Source organism: Rhamphochromis longiceps, linkage group LG6 (assembly GCF_057381845.1).
Source record: "Rhamphochromis longiceps isolate RC_006_pf linkage group LG6, R_longiceps_female_GT1.1, whole genome shotgun sequence".
Classification (NCBI taxonomy): Eukaryota; Metazoa; Chordata; class Actinopteri; order Cichliformes; family Cichlidae; genus Rhamphochromis; species Rhamphochromis longiceps.
The window spans coordinates 12,741,608-12,758,598 of NC_140562.1; the positions used below are offsets into that span (position 1 = coordinate 12,741,608).

At 40.4% G+C, this 16,991-nt stretch overlaps 2 protein-coding genes across 2 annotated transcripts; one reads left to right on the forward strand and one right to left on the reverse strand.

The window, feature by feature from the left end:
• The first annotated feature begins 4,809 nt into the window (after positions 1-4,809).
• Positions 4,810-6,955, forward strand: LOC146667581 (uncharacterized). The gene is made up of 2 exons (XM_085408477.1): positions 4,810-4,861; positions 6,108-6,955. The coding sequence occupies exons 1-2, from the start codon at positions 4,810-4,812 to the stop codon at positions 6,953-6,955; spliced, it is 900 nt and encodes a 299-aa protein (XP_085264603.1).
• Positions 6,956-13,373: 6,418 nt separating this feature from the next.
• Positions 13,374-16,664, reverse strand: LOC146667582 (lysosomal alpha-mannosidase-like). The gene is made up of 5 exons (XM_085408479.1): positions 16,471-16,664; positions 14,560-14,733; positions 14,290-14,483; positions 13,721-13,853; positions 13,374-13,615 (listed from the first exon to the last, which is right to left on the reverse strand). Exons 1-5 carry the CDS (start codon positions 16,628-16,630, stop codon positions 13,407-13,409), a joined length of 870 nt encoding a protein of 289 aa, XP_085264605.1. The 5' UTR covers positions 16,631-16,664; the 3' UTR covers positions 13,374-13,406.
• Between the last annotated feature and the right edge of the window lie 327 nt (positions 16,665-16,991).

The following is a 16,991-nucleotide window of genomic DNA, read 5'->3' on the forward strand; positions in this document are numbered from 1 at the left end:
TCTGGAAGACACCTTCTTCAAGCAGTGGTACAGGAAGAAGTCTGCATCCTTCAAGAAAAACATGATTTTCATGCAGGACAATGCTCCATCACACGCGTCCAAGTACTCCGCAGCGTGGCTGGCAAGAAAGGGTATAAAAGAAGAAAAACTAATGACATGACCTCCTTGTTCACCTGATCTGAACCCCATTGAGAACCTGTGGTCCATCATCAAATGTGAGATTTACAAGGAGGGAAAACAGTACACCTCTCTGAACAGTGTCTGGGAGGCTGTGGTTGCTGCTGCACGCAATGTTGATGGTGAACAGATCAAAACACTGACAGAATCCATGGATGGCAGGCTTTTGAGTGTCCTTGCAAAGAAAGGTGGCTATATTGGTCGCTGATTTGTTTTTGTTTTTGAATGTCAGAAATGTACATTTGTGAATGTGGAAATGTTATATTGGTGTCACTGGTAAAAATAAATAATTGAAATGGGTATATATTTGTTTTTTGTTAAGTTGCCTAATAATTATGCACAGTAATAGTCACCTGCACACACAGATATCCCCCTAAAATAGCTAAAACTAAAAACTACTTCCAAAAACATTCAGCTTTGATATTAATGAGTTTTTTGGGTTCATTGAGAACATGGTTGCTGTTCAATAATAAAATTATTCCTCAAAAATACAACTTGCCTAATAATTCTGCACTCCCCGTATGAACAGTGCATGTATATGGTTACCTGTCCCCTTGCAAAACTTTGCTAGACCCGTCCCTGCACAGTTACCAGCTGTCAGTAGAAAAGGATCCTGATGTTATTTGTCTCTTAGAAACAGTTCATAACTTCCATTCAACTCATCCATGTCACCTAAAAGGTAAACCTGTTTCTCCATCACCTGTTCAGCTCTGATGATTCAGTAAGGACATCTGCTGGTTTCATCTTCACGTTTCCCTCTCACCACATATCCAAACCGATATCATGACCAGCAGCTGTTACAGCTGTGGCTCCAGCCAACATCAGCTGATACTAGAAAGCAATATTAAATTAATTCTAACAGCAGCTGATCAAGCTTTAACCTGCTGTTGTTGTTTAGAGCGACCACCGCTGGTTTCCTCTTTCTGGCTCGAAATGTGTGATAAACAAACAAGAGAGAAGCAGGCAGAGCTGTGTTCAGTTTAAGAGAGAGGTTTTTGATACCTGAGAAGGAGTGCAGCAGCTCCATGGTGTCTGTGGCACAAGCAAGGTAACCATCAAGCTCAACTGCACTTTGGAGCCTTCTGGAGATTGGTCTGGAGAAGAATTCATCTTCATCAGATGACTCTCTTTGCTGATCCTCACTCTCATGCTCTGTTGTTTAGTATTCAGGACAGACCATCAATAACTTACAATGTATTAGGTGAAATACTCACTTAAGCATGTGTTCAAATGTAAAAATACACAAAAATGGGATCACATGAATCCTTACCAGCCTCTGTTACATCTGCTCTGTCAGTCCAGGAAGTCTTGAACTTGGATAAGAGGACTGCAGCTGCAGCCAACTCTGGATCCTCCATCATCGCTCCAAAACGCTTTTGAAGGCCATTTTGCAGGGCTCTGATGAGTGGCACGCATGTCTTGCTTGATGTCTCCAGCCTGCTAAGTTTGGACAGTAGTTGTTGGATTACTGGCAGGAGCCATCCCATAAAGGAAGTGGACTCAGACTGAAGAATGTTTGAAGCTTTCACCAGTGGCTTCATGGTGGTACAGTACTCCCTAAGGAATGCAACTTCTGCAGGACTCAACCTGTAAGACACAACAACAAAACCCACCATGACTATAATAGGGATCTTCTGATTTAATATTAAGAGTCTGCTCACGTTTTTAACCATCCATTAAGGAAAATTCACAAAATTTGCAACCATATTGGTAGGTGTCCAATTTTACTCACACTTTCACCTTGAACTCCTCACAAATGCTCCTGATGGCATTTTCCCCCTTCTCATCAATGATGCGTATTATCCTTTCAATGGCAAGGTTGGCTGAATTCCACTTTGTTGCATTGGGACGAATGATCTGTAGTTCACACTTGTCCTCTACCACTTCATTAGCCAAATGAGTTTTGTTCCAAATGGCCTGGCATTTTGCAAAGGTTGCACGGGAGAGCCTCTTGTAGGTTTCATTCATGCTCTCTGCTAGGGCAGCATCAGATGTTGCCACAAGGTTTAGCAGGTGACATGCACATCGCTGATGAGGCGGGAGTTGATACTCCAAACCAGAGTCTTCATCAAGAATTGCACTTGCCTCATGGTAGTCAATATGGTCAGTCAGGTCAATAGTTTCTGGGTCTGCTTCATCTTCAGCTTCATCTGCATCATTTTGTGCCCCAAACATGTGGAAGGCCTTGACAAAGTTGGATCCACTATCAGTTGTGGTTCTTACAACTTTGCCTCTAATCTTGTATTGGCAATGGATATCATCAAGCGCACCAGCAAGCATGTCAAATGTGTGAGACCCTCTCAATCTTTTGCATGCTGGTGCTGCAGATCTTCTTTCCAGGGACTCTTCCTCCAATGGCATGTGACTCCAAGGTAATTTTTCTGATGAGCTGACCAACAATCAGTAGTGGTAGCAACCAATTTGACTTTATCCAATGCTGCAACCAAAGTCATCTTCATGTGATCAGCAGCTTCACAGATTCTGGCACGGACAGTGGGTCTGGAGATGACTTTGGCTTGAGGTTGTAATGTGGTAACCAATTCTTTGAAAGATGGCTGTTCTACCACTGCAAATGGCTGTAGACCCTCACATGTGAAATTGATGACAAGCATGTCAACAGTTGCTTGTGGAACATGTTTGTTTGCAGCTCTCAACATCAGGTCTGGTAACTTGGCTTGTGTATTTGCTGAGAGCTTGTTTGGTGTGGCTGTGGTCTTTCGCTGACGAGATGTTGATGCCACAGTGATATTGTACTGCTCAATCTTCGATGGATGTTTCCTCTGTAGAGATAAATATTATCATACGTCAGGTTCATACATTACTTCATAACATCACTGTGATTAACACTACAGGAAAACACATTTTTAAAACATCATTCAACTAGACATGAGCTAATCTTTGATTGTTTAGCATAGTATAAAAGAGTGGTGAATTTGGTCAAATCTTGCAGATATATTGCTGTATTTATTTACAAATGTAAACCAATTTTGAACGATCATTGCAAAAAACATGAATTTCTGTATACATTCTAAGTTCTGTAATCTGTATACTATCTGTAAAAAGAGTATCGACCAATGTATCAGTATCTAAATTTTTAACTCCTTTTTATCAGTATCACCCTAAAGTTTTCAGTATTAGTCAGGTTCTAAAAATACTAAGAGAGCAAAATATGTGTATATAGCAAATGTAATTTAAGAAAAGGGATCACATACACAAAAATGCTGCCCATACAGCTAACAAATAAAAACAATCCACATTATGTTCTTTAAAAAAATATATCATATCGGGAAACATATAACCCTACTGATTAAGAGCCACGTCACTATGATAGACCTATATCAGGCCAATGATCCTGATCAACTGATCCATCAATTGGGCTCTGGTACATGTCAGCTGAGAGCTGGAAGATTAATTTGAGATGCAGCTCAGCACTGTGTTCAAATTTTGTTTTTGTTTTTTATATAGGCCAGCTGATTGTAGGCCTGTGAGTTTTAAATGACTACAAATTTAATTTATTGTAATGACGGTGGTTATCCAAATAATAAGCTAAAACATTCCTACGAATTTAGCTGTTCAGTGGTGACGCACGAATCCTACTTCCGGGTCTAAAGTAGTCTGCGTTTAATATGGCTTTTGTATTGTTAACATGTTTAATGTTATGTATTTTCTTCTATTTGATCTCAAAAAGCTCCTAAAACAGTCAGTGATCACTGTTGACCTCCCTCGGCTTTTATTACCGCTAATCATTTATTTAAGCTCAGTTTTTAAAACCTTAGTATGTAACTACAGCCCAGCCCATGCAGCAGTATATGAATGACTAACCTCGTATTGTGGATGGATTATCTCAGCATCCTGCCATGCGATTACATTTGTTCCTGATCACCGAGAACACTCACATTAACGTTTATGGAGTGGAAAAAAGTTAGCTTGTTTATATTATGCTAACATAGCTGTGTCGCTAGCGGTCACGTAGCACATCATTATATACCAGCTAGCCAAACTTCAGTAACCCTACAAACGTCACTGCTGTTTAGTTTTCTGTCTTCATTTATGCTGGAAGTGATAGCAGAGCTGTACGTTTGAATTTGTTTCCAAAACCCTGCAGTCAGGACATGCTATATTGTATTTAGATAGAAGCTAGCGAGCTAACGCCCTGCTAACTTCTAACTCTGTTAAATGTCATAAATTCCGTTTTCATGGATGCCTGGATGTTAAACTCAATTGTTACACCTGGTAGAGCAGAACGCTGATCATTTTATTAAAAATGAAAGACTTTAGACAGTTTTTCAACTCTCAGTAATGCCATAGTGATCGTTTGATATATGGACCTGCAGCGGAGTTTAGGTCCAGACACGGCTAGTGAGGTCAGACTGAACAACCGGATAGTTCTATCACGTGCACGTGTACACGTTGACAACCGTAACCATGGCCGCCGAGGGTATATAAATGCTGCACAAGGTTCCAAACGTCTGTTTACACTTGCTCGTGGACTTGTTTCGACCTGCTCCAACCTCAGCCTGTGGAAAGCTAAGTTTTGCAAAACATTTTACTGGAAGCGGATATAACTTGAACGCATAACAAGTACTTCATCTGTCGATCGTTTGTACTTGTTTTTGTTTTTCAAGTTTGAAGATGGCTCGCCGTGGACCCGGACTCCCCGACTGTCACCTGGACTTCGCTGCAGGTACGTTTGAAAATTTCTTTAAATGTAAATTACTGTAATAATTTAACAAGTTCCAGTGTGAATATCAAGTTTTAACGTGATCAAATATGTGTATTCAAGATTGTTTCCCGTAAATTGTTTGTATGTTTTAAATTTTCCGGGAGAGGTGTAGAAATTATTAACGACTGATGTATGAATATGAAAAAAAGGTGTTACTTTGACTTGAAGGCTTCAAATTTGACACTTTTCTTTAAAATGAAATGGTTAAAAATAGCTTAATGGACTAAAATTTGTAAAATGCCCAAAAATCAGTTTCTGTGGTAACGGCATCTTCAAGATGTCATGGCCTCAGAACACGCAGGCGTAAACACACAGATCCAGGTCCCCTCCTGACATCCTTTTCTTCTCCGGATCAAAGGCTTTATTGACATAAACTATATTTTTTCTCTGCTGCAAAACACAAAGATAAAAAAATACAAATAAAATAATATCAAAAGAATATGAAAACAGTAGTAATAATGGCATTAAGACCCATCTTCTGTTACGGTAATGCTTTTAACCTTATTAGATAGCAGAGAGAGATATTGTACACGGGGATATTTACACAGGGATAGCATGTTTACCACAGATTAGATGTATCTGTCCTCACGGCACATTTCTAAATATGTGGATTCTGAGTTAAGAGTTTCTGTTTGTTTGTTTGTTTGTTTGTTTGTTTGTTTGTTTGTTTGTTTTTGACTTGACCATCATTTTCAGACATACCTGCAGAGCTTTGTGTGTGCAATTCTTACTCTTGCCAAGGAGGTTGTGTTTTTATTTTAAAAAATAAATAAATAAATAAATAAATAAATAAAAAAAAAAAAAAAAATATATATATATATATATATATATATATATATATATATATATATATATATATATATATATATATATTATAGCTTATGTATATATATATTATAGCTTATGTATATATATATATTATAGCTTATGTATATATATATATTATAGCTTATGTATATATATATATTATAGCTTATGTATATATATATATTATAGCTTATGTATATATATATATATATATATATATATATATATATATATATATATATATATATATATATATATATATATATATATATATATATATATATATATATATATATATATATATATATATATATATATATAAGCTATAATATATATGTGTGTGTGTGTGTGTATATATATATTACATTCCTAATGTTATTTTAAAATTGTTTCCTCACAGGGCGTCTTGACTATGTGGTTGAACGCCCTGCAGAAGCTCAGGACACTGATACCCAGCGTATCAGCGAAGGTGAGTATGGTGAGTATTTTATCCCTCTCTCACCCTCACCTTCTTCTCATGAAGCATCAGATGCAGATGTCGGTGAACAGCAAGGTGAGTATGGTGAGTACCGCCCCTACTTACCTGTAGATGATGAAGAGGTGAGTGAACAGACTGACAGTTCATCTGACTGGAACGACTCAGAAGAGTGGGGGGATTGGCTTAGCGATGACTCTGGGTATGACACCATGGATGAGAGAGATGATTCCCCTCTCATCCGGGAGCACCCTCCAGAGCCGTTTTGGCACGATTGGCAACGTCCTATTGCTCCAGGTGCTGCCCCCATCGCCATGCCGCCTTTCGGCCAGGCCAATGCCCCACTCTTCCCTCGAGTTGTTGCCCCAGTTGGTGATCCGCCAGCTGCTCCTCCCTCTGCTGCTCCCTCTGCTGCTCCCTCTGCTGCTCCCTCTGCTGCTTCTTCCTCAGCTGCTCTCTCTGCTGCTCTCTCTGCTGCTCCCTCTGCTGCTTCTTCCTCTTCTGCTCCCTCTGCTGCTCCTTCCTCTTCTGCTCCCTCTGCTGCTTCTTCCTCAGCTGCTCCCTCTGCTGCTCCTTCCTCTTCTGCTCCCTCTGCTGCTCCTTCCTCAGAAAAGAGAAGCAGAGAAGACATCTGCACCGAAGAGGTAAGTGCAAAGAGGTGCAAGGTGAGTGACCAGTTTGATGCCCCTTCAACATCCTCAGGTAGTTTTGGAGTCAGATGTTTCTGGGAGAGGCTTTTTAACCTTTCCCTTGATGACAGTGACTCTGATTAGTTTATGTTAGAATTTGTTTTTAAACTTTGCCTTTGTGTTTTTACAGATATAAGAACATCTGACTTGCACATGTGAAATGTATTGTTTTTTTCTTGAATAATATATGTTTTTCCCAAGCCCTAATTCACCATGCAGGACAAAGGTAAGTCTGTACTTAATCTCAACACAAATAAGTAGAAAAGGTTTAAAAATGATGCAGTGAACTGACTGTAGTCTCTTGTTTTTACATAAGATATAGCCTGTGGCTAAGAATTCAACACTTCAGACACTCAACATCCAAGATGGAGCAAACACCCCACCCAGAAGACAGCCTTACCCCGACCAACCCGATGAGAAGGATGGATGACCAAGTGAAAAACGGGAGAGTGGTGCTGTGTTCCAACTATGTAAGTTATCACCTCACATTGACAACAAACTGTATTGAAGACAAAATTCTTCCAATAGTTGGTATAAATCATCATCCTATGTCAGCAGCACTGTAGGTTTAGCTTTATTTATATTTTTCATGTGTATACGTTGGGTTTAAAATTGCTTTTTAACAACATACTGCAGCTACCAACAATGAAAATGCTGTTTTGTGTTAAAATGACGTCTTTCTTGTGTTATTGCTTTGCAGGGCAGCTGAGAGTGGACAGAGCTGCACAGAGGACCAAAGATCCACTCTCAGCACTTCATACCTGACTGGCCACAGCACCAACCCTCCTCACCCTGGGTGAGGAGGGTCCTGACCCCGCCTGCACAGAGGGAGTTGTGAACATGCACTTCTGTGTCGGTGGGTTTAGGATCCTCCTCACACTCACACTGATGAAGACTGTCACTGGAAGATGTCTCCATTGCATCAGCAGGACGTAAGCATTTGTAAAATATTACAGTTTGTGATGTTTTATACATATTTTTATTGCATCATTTAAAACTATGAGATATAAAATAAACCAATTTTCATAACATTTTCTGTGTATTTAGTTGTTTTCTTAATAGGTTATTTGGAACATCATTGCAACCTGTCAGCTTTTTATTGAGGATTTAGAAAGTTGCTGGTGGCCCGAGTGTGTAGAGTGGGGTGTTGTTTTTGTCACATGGTGAAAGTGACCTCATGGGGAGCAAAGAGAACAACTGAACAATTTGGGGATTCACAGACTTTCGTAATCGCTAAAAACAATTAATAAAAATTGTTCTGTGTGAACTAAAAGCTCAAATATAAACCATCCTGACACTGACACAAATGATCTGCTGTTTATAAGCAGGACAGTGTTTTCATGAGCCTGGATGAAGCTAATTTGCATGAGTTTAACCTCCTGGTCAAAAACTTGCATGACTCTGATATCACTCTAACTTTCTTCTGTTTATTTATTCATTTTTGCTAATTGTAGTAGATTAATATGTTCACCAACTGATTGTTGGCCTGAATGTTTGAATGTTTGCAGTTTCAGGTCCTACTGATCAGTTTTAAGTATTGTAGAAAGTGAGCAGCAATTTAATCAAGTCCTGGGATGAAATGGGACAAAAGGGTAATGTGACAGCCACATTAGTTCCCTTCCCTCGTTTAACAATGTGTAAGCAGACTGCTTTAACCTGCAATTTACTGCATGTTGTTAGGCTGCATGGTACAACCACAGTCTGCTAACCACCCGTGGTGATCGAAGGTTTTGAGGTCTTGCTTGAGCTACTGATGAAGTTTTATCAAAGCTTGTTAAGTTTCCCAACCACATTTTATCCTGATGGTCCAAGGCTTAAATCTTTATGCTCACAGACGTACTTCTGTAATTAATCAGTGACCGATTTATTACTTTAAGTTACAGTGTGAGGGGCATTAATGAACATAAATCAGATTTAACTCAACTTTTGCCTCTGTCAGTGCGCCCCAGGGCAGCTGTGGCTACAATGTAGCTTGCCATCACCAGTGTGTGAATGGGTGAATGACTGAATGTAGTGTGAAGCGCTTTGGGGTCCTTAGGGACTGATCTGATCTGTATCTCAAAGTATCCTTGGACACGATACTGAACCCCAAACTGCTCTTTCATGTGTCCATCAGAGTATGAATGTTAGATAGAAAGAACTTAGGTACAGAAAAGTGCTTGTATGAATGGGTGAATGAGGTGTATAAAGTACTTTGAGTGCTTGAGTAGAAAAGTGCTATTTAAGAACAAGGATGTGCAAGAATTTGCTAGACACGCTCTTCTTTTTCCAAAACTAAAAATGTTATTTCAAATTTGGCAGCCTGTGTGTCAAAGAGACTGAAGAGTAACTAAAGGGCAAAGTCCAGGAATACAGCCAAACTCAGGAGATCAGTTAGGAGCACAACTGAGCAAAGGTGATTCAAAAAAATGGAGAGAAACTCTGCCATGCAGTGCCATGCTGAGCAGACTGGTTTACAGCCACAAGAGAGACTCAGTGTTCACAGATCATAAAATCTTCAGGGAGCAAAGCTCTCAGAGAAGCTATAATGCAATCCACAGATAGAATACAGTCAATAAGCTCCAAGTGAAATGTTAAACAGTGCATGGATAGCTTTTTGTTCAGCTTTTTCTTCGTATCCTTTTTCCCCCTTTCTAAAGTCTCAGAATCAGAATCAGAATACTTTATTGATCCCTGGGGGAAATTATTTTTTGTTACAGTGCTCCATTTTAAACCAACAACCAACCTCTTCAGAGGCTTTGCAATTTGTCAAACAGCAGCTGGTAAAAAGGCTTTTGCAGTGAGGCAGGGAGCCTGTTCAAACCAGATTATGCTTGATTTGATGACTGCAGAGAACTTGGGGCTGACAGCTCAGATTAGGATCGGTTCTCCCTTGAAAAGGCATTAGTGTGTTCTGTCATGGCAGGATTTCTGTTCAATGTGCAGGTAGATTGAAATCAAAGGGCACCAAAGACACCCAAACCTGAGGGATCATTACGTGACACCCAAAGCATCTGAGCAGTCTTATTCCTTCATCTGTACCAAATTACTCAGATTCACAGACGTCGTGCACAGCAGACCTGCAATACAACGATGAATAACAGGAGTTACGCCTGCGTTTGACAGGTCAAAATGTCACAGGGAGCAGTTCAGTTAAGTTTCATTCCCCTCCAGAAATCACTTCATGCATGATTATCAGGAACCTTTGAGTAATGACAGCACTTAAGTGAGTGTTTCCTTACCATGTTCCACTTTGTCACCAAGTTTTAGGATGAGAACGTTTTTTTTCTACTTTATTTTTTTTTATATCGTTGTTATTATTTCTGTTGTAATTTGTGTTTGTTTTTTGTTTGTTTGTTCAGTTTTTCAGCCTTGTTGCATTTTTTTCTATTTCCGTTGTGTTTTATTCAACTTCTGTTACATTTTGCAGGATTTTGCAGCTTTTTCTATTGACGGGTGTTTTCTTCAGGGCCACCATATTATCATTATCTTTAAAACTGCATTTGAAACTTAATGCTGAGTTTTTACTTTCTGCAGTTGAAGTTATCTAAAGAAACTGTGTGTGGGTGCAGCTGAAAAAACGTCTTTTGGCAAATAACACAGAAATTCTGAAATCCTCTACTGCTTATATCAAAGAGAATAAAAGAAACTAAAGCTAAACTCTAAAAGATTATTTATTTCAGCTTGTTTACAGTTATCCACACCTCACAGCTTTTTATGGGTTGATAGTTTTCCTGATCCAATCTGCATACTCAGGATCACAGAGGTCCATGAAGGCAGCCGGTGCTCTGCATACAAAGTCCAGATCTCCCACAAAAGAAGAGACCCCATAAATCCTGCCATTATGAACCACTCCTCCACCAGAGTCTCCCTGCAAGACAGAAATACAGTTTCCCAGTTTTATAAAATCTTTCTGTATTTTGAATGTTTAATAAATGCAGCTGTGAGCTGAGGGATCATGCAAACTCACTCGACATATATCTTTCCCAGGACTTTGTCCACAGAACCAGTGCTGATAGCTCCTGACTCGGTGGACCTCGGGGAATTATTTCTGTAAAATATCATTGAGCTCTGTACAGCTGACAACCTCAGTCTCTGCACAGTGAAGAGAGGGTGATTCACCAGGTTCTAGAAAAAAGGGACAATTAGTTCAGCTTAAAGCACTTTTTAAAAAATGATGCAGATTTGTATTTTATGCAGAAATGCAGCAGAAAGAAATAAAATGGTCTGAGCTCACAGGAAAAGCTTGTTTTTGCTTTGAACACATTAGAAATGAAGAAAAATACAATTTCAGTACAAATATCTGCAACATCTCTTTACTAATAAAGTAACAGTTTGGATGGTTTGTTTTCTTTTTTTCTTAATACAACAAATTTGTTAAAAATCATCTTCCTTCTTTTCTCATTAGCTAGTCCAGTGGTGGCACCATAACCTGCGACCTCAACTCTGGAATGACACAAGAAGTGTTTGGACGCTTTTCTCTCCTTTTTTTGTCAGTTACATACAAATACATATATTGATTGTTTTGCACGTTAACTTTGAAATGTTGCCCTGAGGCCTGTACTATGAAGCAGGATCTCATCTCTCCAGGTAACTTCAGAGTTCTATATGAAGGATTTTGACTTCTTACCAGAGAAAATTGTAAGAGTAACCCTGACCTGCTGTTATATTAGTTATGTCCTTTATAGAGTTTTAGTCACCACTTTATCATCACGCACCACACCTGGCTAGCATGCTTGCACTGTGCTTGCTCAGCGCATTGGGACACCATTCAAGCTCACTGCAGCACATGCTACTTCCTGTTTTAAAGGGCTTTGTAGCAGCCCTTGTTACATGCGTGGGCACGGAGCATGAAGCAGAAAGCACAGCTTAAAAGAGAAGTTGATATACCCGGCGGCGTGACACTGACTGGTGTTTTACACCCTTTTTGGCTCCTACCTCAAAGCACACTGTGCGCTGTCGATCTTATGTGCTGCACAGTAATGTTTAATATTTAGTATTTACAGTTATATTCCCATATATCATTGTGATGTTGTTTATTCTATTGCTCTCGTTTTCTTCTGCTTGTTTTCTTTTTTCATTCTCAGCAGGTGAAATTAAAAAAGTATCTATTGTTAGCTAGTTTATTGTTTATTTATTGTGTCATTCTTTCTCCCTGTCCTATCCCCCAGTCATGTCTGTCCCGTCTTTAAAAAACAAAAATAAAATAAATACATAATTATAATAAAGGTCAATCAAATGGACTAATATGGCAAGGCCATGATGATCCACTTGGTAAAGTAAATCCACTTGGCATCTTTCTTGGCCTTCAGACAACAATTCTGATTGCTAAAGATCCAAACCGGACAACAAAAAAAACAAACAAAAACAAAACAAAACATTTCTATGAAAAAAAACAAAACAAAAACACAGAAAACCGTACATTTGCACTCAATGCTTGAACTTAACGCTGCTACTGTATTTGTTTTTGTCCCTGTTAGCCTTTATGAGCAGTGGCTCAGGAGGCACAGACCATCTCCACGTGTTGAGCCAATATTTTATGTATATTTACTTAGGTGATTATCTTTTCATATACAGATATAGTGTTTTAATGGGGTATTTATTTTAATGAATATAATCATACATAAAAATGTGAGCAATATCATTTATATAGATCTGTTTTAGTGCTGTGATTCCCCACAGCATGCCCCAACAGAGATCCCAATACCTCTGAGTGTTTTCAATCTGAATGAAAATAAGTAAGCAGCGGAAGGGGAGGCCACCGGTGTTCATGAAATCAAGCTTCATGAATTCAGCAGAGGCTTGTTTAGGATTTTAGATTTCTCGTTAATTCAGGAAGAGAGAACAAAAGCTCTCCTATTATTCTCTTTGTGGCTGTTATTAAATTCTGGCGACGATGCAGTGATATTGTTACAGCCCTACTCTTTACATCTGATTTTATTTTTTCTCATTAGGAGTTTTCCTGTTGAAACATTTTTGGCTGTTGTCATCGTCTGTGTGCATTGTCTGTGTTTCCAGGCCAGAAACCGTAGCGGACAGGTGGGCTACGTCCCGGAGAAATACCTGCAGCTGCCCTCCTCCAACAGCCTGCTGAGCATGCTGCAGTCGCTGGCCGCGCTGGACGCCCGATCCCAGTCCTCCAGCAACTCCACCGAACCTGAAACCGAACTCCCAACCGGCTCCGTCACCTCACACTATTCAAAGCACATTTATATGATGGCTAAAGTGGTGAATGTGGATTATTAAAGGAGGACATTGCATTACACTATCTGTAGATGTCTTTATTATTGTGATCATGACAGGTTCATAAAATAAAACCAGACAGGTTGAGAAAAGATTTATGGGGACCTGCATGAAGATATGCTGACATTACTTGAAACAAGAGGTTCCTACTGAAATTTTACATGTCATGTTAGCTAGTCACAGCTGTATATGGGCTGGGATAAAAAGCACAGCATCCCTTCTGCTTCCTCTTTTTCTAAATCAGAAAGCGTTGTTTGATGTCTTTTGATTTAACATGAGCATTTTTTTCGTAGTGTTAGTTAAACATGCGGTGTTAAGAACACCACGTGACTGATAAATCAGTGTCTCTGTGCGCCAGTGTGGAGTTGTGTCCAACCTGACTGTTGGCGATGACGAGGAAGCGTCCCACCACATCATCAACATTATAGTCTTCAAGATCAGGATCGTCTCTGATAGGTGGGTCACTGCAGAGCTGGTCCCAGCAGAAGCCCTCAGGAGGGTTGTAGCCATTAGGAAGGATCCCTGTTGGTTAACGGGGGCAAGCGGTTAAAAAATAATGTGACACCGTCCTGTTGCTGAGTCCAGAAGTCATTAACATAAAGGGATGAAGAAAGAAACTTTGCATACCAGTAAAGAGGTCAGCCATTGGAGGAGTGAGGCTGTCGGAGGCTCTCCATAGAAGCTCCTGCTCCTTATTCCTCATCCTGCGAGCCCGGTCTTGATAGTCTAGACGACCAAAGAAGAAGCCATCGAATCCCATCTGCAGCAAAAGACAGACAGTTAATGGTTAAAGGAAAGTCAAATGGAAAGCCAGTGAACTAAAGTGTGCCTTCATGTAATAATGCAGCATTCTGGAAATAAGCCCATTTGATTCATTGCAGAGCAGCAAATCTGATAATGACGATACAGCCAAAAATTTGTAATGAGAAAACGGAGAGTCTTTCTCGACGTGAGTGCTACCTTCTAACTCTAATTAGCCTCAACTCTCTTCTTTAACTGATAAATTCTCCCATTTTAAGTCTCACTAGAAATCAGGCCTTCCTTAAGGTGACCAATTATGCTCATCCTTCTATTCTGCCCTATACTGCTGATATTAAACATGGCCAACGTTTGAAAGTGTGACAGTGAATGAGCTGAGCAATTCTGAAGTGTGACTCGTGCAAAACTCGAAGAATAAACATAAAGAGCTATGCTACCTGTGCAAACATGGAGGCGTGTTCCCGGGCGTGGCCAAGGGGGTCGATGTGCCAGGCGACGCGGGGACGGCCACAGGCTCCAAAAGTCTCATTAAGGAACCTCAGACCAATGGTCATCTGGTCAATGACGGCGCTGTAGTGTGTGGCAGCCTCGTCGCTCATACACCAACCACCATTCACAAATTCCAGACGGCCTGCGGGAGGAGCAGCTTTTGGTAAGGATGCACTGAAACACTTAACGCAGCTGTATAGTACTGAATGGGTATTTACCTTCATTAACCAGCTGTTTGACTGTCTGCTGCATGCTGGAGCTCTGACTCTTCCACCAGTGGTAGAAAAAGGCCGTCTCCACATAGATGAACCTCCTATCTGGATTCTTCCACAACTGATCCACAACTGAGTCCAGGATGTACTGAACACCAGCGTGCTGGATGTCATTACGATCTACGCGCACAAATGTGCACAGATTTAGGACAAAAGAGACGTTATTTTGTCAATGCTTCAAGAAGTGGTCAGAATTTAGTTGCTGTGTGTCACAGTTTGAAAAATATTTATTTACACTAACGTATCTTAACAGCAAGAAAGTATATGTGCTCATCTGCATTCATGCATATGCCCAAACAAACCACCCTCAGTGCAGATGAGTTCTGCTTACATATTAACCCAGACTGGAAATCAATATCAGATGATGGTCACCTGCACAACACCTGGCCTTACAACTTACTATAAACAACATGTGACATTAAAATATGCAAGCTCGACAATCAATTGCACTAAAAGCATAAAACTCTAAAGCAATGAAGAAGTAAACTGTTGCAGTAAACAGTACATTATGAGGCAGCGTGAAATACACGACAGAGTATAAAATGAAACGAAGGTGTTTTAATATTGTCTTCTGGTACATTTCGACAGTGGCTCGGGCCACTTCGGGGGTGGGGTGCCCTCGGCCTCTCGGCCTGGGGCTCGGTCACTCTGGCGCAGCTGGCTGCCGGCGGAGCTCACGGGCAGGTCACTGCAAACCCCCCTGGCTTCTGCTCCACAGCTGCTGAGTGACCCCTCATCTGGGGCTCTCCTCAGCTCTTTCTGGGATAGTGGCACAGCTGCCCCTCTGTTGGTCTTCCTTGGTCTCTTGTGCTCTGAGGGCCTCTGGATGTCTGGAGTCTTGATCTCCTCCATACCTGCTTCATGCCCTGGAGGACGGGGCTGTGGCTCCCCACACCCTCTAGCAGATCATTACATGAAGGAACCTTTTAAAAACAAGCGCGCTCATGCTCACAGGTGTACACACGAGTGCTCACACACACAAACTACACCCTTTTTGGCTCCTACCTTAAAGCACACTGTGTGCTGTCGATCTTACGTGCTGCACAAAAATTGTTTAACATTTAGTATTTACTGTTATATTCCCATAGATCATCGTGATGTTGTTTATTCTATTGCTCTAGTCTTCTTCTGCTTGTTTTCTTTTTTCTTTCTCAACAGGTGATCCAGGAAAAGAAAAAGAGAAAAAAAAGGTGATGCAGCAGATTTTCATTGTCTTTTCTCTCTATCTCTTTTCTCCTTTTTCTTTCCCTCTCCTTCTGTTAACTTTCTTCTGAACTTTTCTTCTTGTTTTTCTTTCCCATCCCCGAGTCCAGTCTGGTCTGATTACAATATCTTAGAATAAAAATAACTAATAAAGATCAAATAAACTATGACAATCAAGTGGGCCAGTATAGCAAAAGGCCCACTTGGGAAAGTAAATCTGTTGGGCATTTTTCTTGGCCTTCAGACAATAATTCTGATTGCTACAGTGCCAGACAGGACACAAAAAAAAAGAAAAAAAAAAGATACATTTCCACATTTCGCACAGCCCCAACAACAGAGAGTAGTTCGAACATGAGTGATGGCTGTCACTCCAGTTCACATTCAAATCAAATCCAGAGATCATGTGAATGAACCACCATTAAAACACATCATAGGGCTTTAAAGCAGGAGGATAACGCTGCTGGTCACAAGACCCACAATCACTTGTAGCAGCAATCAGGAAGATATTTAGTACCAGTCAATAGAGCAGATTAACTTGCATCAGCAGAACTACTAGAGTAAATAGAAACATATGCAAACATTTGACAGAGTAAACACAGAGCAGGAGGTTGGCTAATAGCTTCACAGTGTTTTTTCTGTATGTGTCACACTGACCTCCATAGAAGTACTGGTCCACAGTCTTGAGCCAGCCAACGTCATCATGTGTGTGCGGGACCAGGTGGACATTCAACATGCCCGGCTTGGTGGCATGACATGACTGCACACAGACACACACTCTATGAATACAGCTGTACTGCTCTGTCGGAAGAGTCATAATGTCGACAAATATTCACTCCAAAAAGTGATCGTCTGCCAAAAATATTTTCTTTCTTTCTTTCTTTTTAAATTATAAATATGTATTTATTTGATTTGATTTTCGGTTGTTACAGACGGGACAGACATGACTGGGGGATAAGACAGGGAGAAAGAATGAAAGAAAGAGAGGGGGAGAAAGAAAAATAGAGGGGAGAAGAGATGGTGAGAAAGGTACGCAAGATCGACAGCGCACAATGTGCTTTGAGGTAGCAGCCAAGAAAGGTGTAGTTTGTGTCTGTGAAAACCCGTGTGTCCGCCTGTGTGCACACCTGTGTGGATCAGCATGCTTGTATTCAAAAGGTTTCTCCATGTAACGATCT

Excerpts from the sequence above, each read along its gene's own strand:
- LOC146667581 (XM_085408477.1), top strand. The coding sequence starts at position 4,810 with ATGGCTCGCCGTGGACCCGGACTCCCCGACTGTCACCTGGACTTCGCT. Across the intron at positions 4,862-6,107 it reads TCACCTGGACTTCGCTGCAG|GGCGTCTTGACTATGTGGTT; the intron begins GTACGTTTGAAA and ends GTTTCCTCACAG.
- LOC146667582 (XM_085408479.1), bottom strand. The coding sequence starts at position 16,630 with ATGACTCTTCCGACAGAGCAGTACAGCTGTATTCATAGAGTGTGTGTC. Across the intron at positions 14,734-16,470 it reads GGACCAGTACTTCTATGGAG|ATCGTAATGACATCCAGCAC; the intron begins GTCAGTGTGACA and ends TTGTGCGCGTAG. Across the intron at positions 13,854-14,289 it reads ACGCCTCCATGTTTGCACAG|ATGGGATTCGATGGCTTCTT; the intron begins GTAGCATAGCTC and ends CTTTTGCTGCAG.